At 36.3% G+C, this 8,774-nt stretch overlaps 1 protein-coding gene and 1 long non-coding RNA gene across 2 annotated transcripts; one reads left to right on the forward strand and one right to left on the reverse strand.

Annotated features, from left to right (window-relative positions):
• The first annotated feature begins 460 nt into the window (after nucleotides 1–460).
• On the forward strand, nucleotides 461–1,471 carry LOC138857376 (uncharacterized). Its single transcript, XM_070109841.1, has one exon. The coding sequence runs from the start codon at nucleotides 661–663 to the stop codon at nucleotides 1,273–1,275; it is 615 nt and encodes a 204-aa protein (XP_069965942.1). The 5' UTR covers nucleotides 461–660; the 3' UTR covers nucleotides 1,276–1,471.
• A 2,607-nt stretch (nucleotides 1,472–4,078) lies between these two features.
• Nucleotides 4,079–6,446, reverse strand: LOC138857464 (uncharacterized). The gene is made up of 2 exons (XR_011396558.1): nucleotides 4,512–6,446; nucleotides 4,079–4,443 (listed from the first exon to the last, which is right to left on the reverse strand). It is a non-coding gene; the product is annotated as an uncharacterized lncRNA (long non-coding RNA).
• Nucleotides 6,447–8,774: the final 2,328 nt, after the last annotated feature.

The raw sequence follows: 8,774 nt of genomic DNA on the forward strand, positions 1-8,774 counted from the left end.
TCTCAATTCACGGCCACTAACGACACTCTCGCAAGATCCCTCAGATCTCACAGCCCTAACTCCAGGGCACTTTCTAAAAGGAGCACCCATTCTGGCCATACCTGAGCCAGGCGTGGAGTCGCTATCCTTACAAAATAGATGGGAAAGAATTAAAATTCTCCATCATGATTTCAGCCGCCGATGGAAGGAGGAGTATATAAAGGACCTTCATAAAAGGTACCGCTGGAAAACTCCCGAAAAGGCGCCAAAGCTTGGAGATTTTGTTTTAATTAATGACGATTGTCTTCCCCCTACAGAATGGCGACTTGGTCGCATAGAGAAGCTACATCATGGTTCCGACGGTCATATACGAGTAGTTGACCTCCGTACTCGAAACGGAACGCTAACCAGACCGCTCGTTAAACTATGCTTCCTGCCAATCTCAAATAATAGCGAAAACGCATGTAGTAAACCATGCGTTTAATAATACCTACCTACTCGAAAACAGAAATAAAAAACCGCAAATATAATATGACAAATTACAATCATATATACTAACAAAATAATGGGTAGACTAATACGATCACCAAACCAAATAAAGTTGGTCACATATAGAAAGATATCCATACTCTATACCACTGAATCGTAACTAATCACGCCTTTTTCTCCATACAGATAGATATGGATACTGAAATGCATTCCACCCCAACGCCAACAATGCGATCGGCCATCACTGTGCCTCGCCTTGGGATTACGCCAACCGCGGCGCCCCGAACACCAGCCGCAACAGCACCATCAACCGCTCGTAATAGTATTCGAGCATCCGCAGCCGTTCCGTATCCACCTGAGGCGCCCCATCGCATCCGATGCCCCCTTTGTTGCCGTCCCCACAAGTTGCAGCACTGTGGGCTCTTCAAGGGCATGTCGCCGACACAACGCCAGCAGGTTGCCCAGGCGCATGGGCATTGCAACAATTGTCTGGCACATACACACACGACGCAGGAGTGCGACTCAGGTGCTTTGTGCCAAATGTGTGGCAGGCAGCATCACACGTTGCTTCACCGTACTCCGAGGCGAGAGGTCAGTCGGCAGCCTGCCCCACGGATCCGCGGCGCAAACCGACCGCAGCAAGCCAATCGTGTGGCACGTCGCCGAAGAACGGCACCCCGATCGGAGTCCCGTCCATGGCGTCAGCACAACGTAGCACCGACTAGGCGTAGACCGAACTATCGCCGCACGTCTGGACTCAGCAACGTTGTGGCAACGTTGCAACAGCTACAGCGACTGCTAGGCTGAAAATTCGCCTAGGGGGGCCGGGATGGCCAAATAAGTTACAATTCCCGCCCCGAAGAACTCAGACACACCACACACAAGACAACACTGGCACACACACCACACCTGGAAACAGCAAAACACCCACACACCACACCAGACAACACTGGCACACACACCACACACAACACCCACACACCACACAAGGATCTCTACACAACACACCGAACAAGTCTGAAGAGTCTGAAACACCATTTCTTTGGCGCGCGTATCAATTTATCCCGGCTATCAACCATTTTTGTTATACTCTCGCAATTTGTTATTGCACAACGGTTTTTATTACCTCTCCACTGGTATGCGACCAGGGAGTGCGTTAAGTTAACACTTTGTAGTTATCAAAAAAAAATAAAGTTTGTGAATAATTTCGAAACGAAGAAACATACGATTTTAATTTGCGGAATTTGAAGTGAAAAGTAAGTGGTGGTGTTAACAATACCAAATCAAACCAGATGTTAAGAAGTTTATAACTAGTTAATTGACTGCCGGGTTTCTATGTACATACATTAGATATATGTATTGTATATATTATATATATATCTTACGAGCAACAGCTGTCATCTACAAATTGTTTATTTATCCCTACTTTTTATAAACAAATATCGAATTTCTAAATGGAAATAGTTTCTGAAACGGGTTTGTTCGTTTTTTATTCAACTCATTACTTCGCTAGTTGATCAGATACAGCCGATGTATGCTAAGTATTTTTCCACCATTATTTACAAACATGTATGTACATATGCATATTACACAGCTCTAAAAAAAAGCATTGCCCTGGAATCTTAGTAAATATTGATGGTTTCAAGTGCCGAGATAACGAACTTATTTATGAAAATGTGGAGTATACAGCGTGATACAGAACTCAAATTTGGCACAACGAATCCCATTAAGGAGGGGCACCAATAAAGCTATATCACCCAAATTTGCATAGGGCAAATTTTTTCAACCCTTCTTACAATAGTGTTAAAATACATACATACATAGTAGGTAAAATCCCATATAACGGTTTTGGTAAAAACTACTAAAAGTGTTAAAATCAATAACTAAATGCGTCAGAGACATTAAATTTAAATACAGCATGCCACAAGAGGGCTTTATAGGAGCCGCCGTCAAAATTGGACGATGGACGTGGCACCGCCCGCTTTTATGTAAACTCACATATCGATTTCAATCAAATTCGGTACATAATATTTTTTTAATATTCCTATGTTATTATGCAAAATGGAGAAAATTTGTAGGTACAACACACGCCTACTTCCCATATAACACAATTTTAAATTCCATCTGATTCTTTCACATTTCCGTATACAAATAAAGCACCAATTATTATATCGGGATAAGACTTTTCACGAATAGTGCCTTTGAAGTGTGTCACCTTATGACCAAAAGATGTCCAAATCGAACCAAAGCTGTTCAAACCCTAGGTACCGAAATTGTGGACCCCAGTTCCTATTGATTATATATTATATCTATTACAGAAATTCGAAGAGAATCTTTTTCTGTTAATAGTAAGTCTGTGTATTAAAGGTGGGTTGAATCAGGTCAATAATTCCATTAATCTCCACATACCTAATAAAAATATTTTCGATTTTTCAGCTGGCTTTATACCGCATGGTAGGCCAATATGTGAGTTATCATAGTGAAAGTGAGTGGGCGAGTCTAATAACAGTGTGTCTTTGCATATAAAATATATGTATAAACTCCTGTGAAAACTTGTCCTAGTCCCCATATAACTAATATCAGGATTTTCAAGCATCCAGTTGACTTTACTCTTTATATATTGGAGATGGTAAGTGGAGTACCTGAATAAAACTAAGAGAGCATCTGCTTCTGTTAATCATACTTATATAGTAAGTTTAAAAATATATAAAATCAGGTTAATACTCCCTTACCTCCCATATATCAAATAATATTTCCTCTGCCGTTATTTGTGCAAGTCGCAAGAGTTTAAAATGTTAGGTTGCACCCGAACCTTCCTTACTTGTTTTTATGATAATTTCTTAACTTATATTTTGTTCAATTATCGGTTTTATAGTAAAAAAATTTATTTTTCCAGTCATTGTTAGGGGTTTTCGAACCTTTTTCGCGCATAAAAACATCACGTTATCCTAACTCATTCAAATTATGCGGAAGGTTTTAAGGTTTAAATAAACATCAAACGTAAAGGTACTTACGCTTGCAGTCTACAAAAAGTCCTGTTTTACTCAATAAAAATCTCGATATCGTTTCACAATTAATTCGCATGGACTACTGGCTGAATGGGAGGTTGAAACATTTACGCCAAAGTTATATTCTCAAAATGAAATCAGTGATTTAATATATGATAAAGTTAGGAATGATAAAGATTTACCTGAATATCGTGGCTTCCTTCCATATTATTAAAGAAATTGATGAAATTTACTTAATTTATTAATTTTAATACTTAAACGTCAACAAATGGGAAACAACAACAGTGTTGATATGACAGTAAAGAATGTCTTTAGCTAGAGTTTTTATGCAACAAAGTATAAATTTACTCATAAGGGAACAATCCACACGCAACACGACGACTGCTTTCGAACTACCTGCTTACCAAGACATCAACCAATTGCTAACCAAAACTTTCAAAGGTAAAATTTTATCCTTTCCCACATTATATTTTAAAATCATATTTGTAACATAAGTGAAGAAATATTGGCGGAATATACACCAACACTTAGCGTGTCATACAAGAAATACATTTCATTAACCACATATTGGTTGAAAAGTTTCTGCGCTCGAAATGCAAAAATACTGTTTTTAGTTCGAAATTTATTTTTTATTCAATATAATCTCCTTTAACTTCAATACACTTATTCCAATGATCCTCCAATAATTTTATGCCATCCCTAAAATGACTTTCCGGAAGTTCTGCAAAATACCCATCTACGGCTGTAATAGCTTCTTCAGGTTTTAGGTTTTTAAAGAGGTAGTAGGCGCTGGAAGCCAAATCTGGTAAATACGGTGGAAGCTCGCGCAATTCGTAATTTAATTCGTTGAAGTTTGTCATTCTTAAAACATCTTTGTGAGCAGCTGCATTGTCTTGATGAAAAATAATTTTTTTGTATTGTAAACCTTCTTTTCTCACGGATTTTTTAATCCAGCTGATCCAAAAAGCTGCAATAATATTCAGAGTTCATTGTTTTACCTTTCTGCAGATAATCAATCAAAAAAATTCCTTTTACCTCCCAAAACACTGATGCCATAACCTTCTTTGCTGATCGTTGTGACTTCACCTGTTTTGGAGCTGAACAACCACTTTCAGTCCACTGTAAACGTTCTTGTTTCATTTTAAGATCATTGTGATAGATCTAAGTCTCATCCATAGTTATAAAACGTCGCAAAAAATCAGTTTAATTCTGCTTAGAATACTCCAAATTATGCAGAGGAATTTGTTTTCGTTTTTTTGAACTGTTAAAGTGTGTGGTTTTTTTCTACTACTACTAACTTTCCAAACATATTTTTCATATGTAATTCTCCATTTAAAATATAAAGCACTCGTTCGTTTGAGATGCCTATGGCATTAGCAATTTCACGCCTAGTCAAACTTGGATCTTCACTAACATTATTATGAGCTGGGCTCAATGATTTTTGGTGTCGTTGCGGTTTTTGGTTGTCCTTCGCGTGATCGTCTTCAAGCTTAGCACGACCAAGTTTAAATTCACCAGCCAGAAATTTAACGGTGCGTTTTGAAGGTGATTACTCCTTATACATTTCTAAAAGAACGGGTTTATCAGGCGCCAAAACAATGAACGTGAAGCGGTTGATACGGTCATAACATATCTTTTTTTTGCTCACAGCTAAAAAACGACGGCCTTATAATAAATTAATCATATTAGTGTAAAAAACAAAATCATTTCCTTCAACATTTGCTCACCGCATCCTAATCTTGTCATAAATCACAAAACGTCAATTTAAGCATTGATAAACATGATACACATTTATTTTCATATAAACAATATAATTTCAAATTTATGTGAAGTTCGGGGATCCGTGATTTCTCTTTTTAATAGATTTTTAATTCTAAGGAATTAACCAGTTGGTGATTTAAGTATTTTTGGGCTATGTCGGCGTATGCGATATCTTTGTTCCGTAATACCAAGTTCCGTAATTCTATACCCACCACCGGCGATAACTTTTCCATGTTGAGTCGCTTCGGCAAAAACTAGATATACACAAAGAAGTAGCAGATATAGGAGCTTCATAATGGCAAATATAAAGTACTGTGCAAACAGACTAGAACAAATCCCTTTTATATCAGTTAAGAACCTTATGATATCCAATTTTCCGGAGACGGCAAATATAAATGACATCGAATGTGATTAGTATAGTATGTAAGTACATTAATTACTGTCATGAGGACAAGGTTCGTAAACAAACTAAACAATTTATTAAAACTGGTAAAACCGGAGGACTGAGCTAGTCTGCTTGTATACGATGCGGATTGCTTATTTTTGTCTCTAAAAATAGAACATACATTCATTTTTTAGTGCAAAAAACCTTTGATGAGCAAAGTAAGGAAAACCTAGCTTCGGCACAGTACAAATTATATAGTCGGCTAAGTGAAGAGCGGATAATATGGTAGAGCACACAACTATTACAGAAGGATTTCAAAGAAACAAATAGTAGAAGATACGAAATTTCACCTGAAAGAGGACTGAACTTGTAGCAGAACTTATGGAAGGACTAAATATACGCATCCAAAGTCCAAAACATGTTAATCAAAAAACGCTCTATCAAAGCATTTATAAACTTTTATTTTTATATAAGGAATATCAAATATATATTTCGGGGAATCACAATTTTTGTTTGAAATAGAAATTTTCAAGGGAATTAACCCATGCGACCTCCGATACGTCCACCACCTATGGGACCGCCACCGCCACGTCCACCGACACTGCCTCTACCCATACCTCCACCCATGCCTCCACCCATACCTCCTCTACGTTGTGCCTGACCGGCGACAACTAGACACACAAAAAGTAGCAGCAGATAGAGAAACTTCATTATGACTCTGAATCTAGAGTGTTGTACAATCCGCTTCTTATACGCCCTTTTATACTTGTCAAAAACTGCACTCCAACTTATTGGCAATCGAAAATTTCCAAAAACAATAAATATCAATTACATTTAATATTATATGTTTATAAATATGCTATTGTCGTGACGAATTAAACCATAGTATCATAGTACAGATACATTTAATTAAATAATTGAAACTAACAATGCTCAGGGGTTGGGCGAAGTATGCTCTTATTTGAGCGATTCGTTTTGGTCTCTACAATTAGTATGCACATCTGTGAAGATAAGTAAATTATATGTAATTGTATATATTTACATTTTATACAATTAAAAAATTGTTGTTGAGATAGGTAAGGAAGACCGGGCGTGGGCTCATCAGATCAGAGGTAAACTTGACTGAGCGAATAAGAAATACAAGCCATCTTCGTTTCGTCAAAATGATGATATGGTATAAAGCAATTCCTTATTGCACCTTTCGTTAAATCGGACCACAGGCACGCCTATTTTCCATTCAACGAAGTTTTGATATCCATCAGTTTATTTGACTTTGCACTAGGTACCTCAATAATTAACTTTGTCGCGCAAAAACTCAGCCCATATAAAAATATAAATACAAGTATAAAAATTATTTTCTAAAATTCGGCGAAATCAGTCAATTTTTTTTTTATACCCCATATACATAATATATAAAATTTCATCCCTCTTTAACACACTCTCTATAATCGCTGTCTTCGATTCGCCAAGCGTTACTTTCCAGCGAATTGAACAAACTAGACCAGATCTTTACACAAACGGTCAGCATTTGCGGAGCAACCCTGCGCTAACATGTCTTCTCACGCATGCGCAATAGTGATATGATTAGATATGATTACCTAGTGGAGAAATTCTTTTTTGCGTTAAAAAATGTTGTTGTAACCCTCTATTTTGGTTTTCTATAAATTATTAAAATTGATTTTAAGTCTTGTTTTAAAAATACAAGAAAAAAAAGTAATTTGTATTTTCATTTGTCATGTGTCACCATTCACAATAGTAAAAGTGCGAAAGGAAACTTGACAGTATTGAAGATAGAAGTTATACCACTTTAATGAGGAATCCGCATACTCTCTTGCTTTAATTCAACTCAATAACTTTTTTGTTGCTTACACATGTAACTGTTTGAAAAGAGAGCAGAAGCGAGCAGAGAAATTACCAGTCGAAGACAGCTAGTATAGGTATATATTGTATGTCGGTCAATAATAAAAAAATTTTAATAAAATGAGATCAGAATTTTTAGAGACAAAACGTATTATTATCAGACTATACCCCCGACTATACCGGATTTTCTGAATTTTCGTCTGTCTTCTTAATTTTATTCTTCATAATATACTTATGACAGTCTATATTTCCATATCCTTCCTTTTGGTTGACTTTATACCGTCTATCACGGTCGCTACTGAGAACATGTCTGTAAATAATGTTGAGCTTGTTGTAAGAACGTTATCTTGTCATAGACCACATCATTACCAAAAATGTGTTACATCGGTCCTACGTTGCCCTAGGCCAACTATACCGAATCGATAATATTGTTTAGAATAATATAAAACTATATTACTTCGGTAGATGTGCCAAAGTCATAATACCTTTGAGCAATATGTTGCTCTTTGCAGAAGCACAAGATTAAAAGATATATTAAAAATATTGTAGTACAGGGTGCATCAATATAAGCATTTCTTCTCCTCACGAATGTAAGAAACGGTGGAAGTCTTGTTAGAAATGGTATAATATTGAGCGTCTCATTGAAGAAAACGGAGCTCAGAGAAGCGGTACCAGGTCCTCGATACAAATTCTATAACAAATGTATTAATTATGGGGTAGACTTTATAAATAAATATTTTAAACATAAATGAAATGTCAATTTTAAAAAAATATCACACACATACTTAAGCATACTAAGTATTACCGAATAACCCTATATTAGTGTTAATATACGTAAAAGTACTTCAAACGTAGTAAAGATAAGTAAAAATTGATCACTTCGAATAAGCCGTAGTCCTTATGCCATTCTTGAAATAAATCAAACTTATTTTAATGCTAATCAATGATAAAGTAAACACTCATACAATAAATGTGGGTAACTGACCTGACTAATATCACCTTAACTAAAGCCTTGGGATCTCTAAGATTTTTAACCTTTGGTTTATATTTTTAGTAAAAAAGGAAGCGTCAAACGCTTCATATATTATGAAAATACGTCTAGGTATATACCATTATTCGACAAATCATTCTTAACCAATAAATTGATTGACGTTCACCCACTCAGACGGACATGACTTATATTAACACGTCTCACCTTACTGTCTTTCTCTTCAGATACACATATATTTTACAGTATTTAATGGGAGTATCTCCTATCCTTCTGATTCTAGTACTTATACTGTAAGGATATG

This window comes from Bactrocera oleae, chromosome 5 (assembly GCF_042242935.1).
Source record: "Bactrocera oleae isolate idBacOlea1 chromosome 5, idBacOlea1, whole genome shotgun sequence".
Classification (NCBI taxonomy): Eukaryota; Metazoa; Arthropoda; class Insecta; order Diptera; family Tephritidae; genus Bactrocera; species Bactrocera oleae.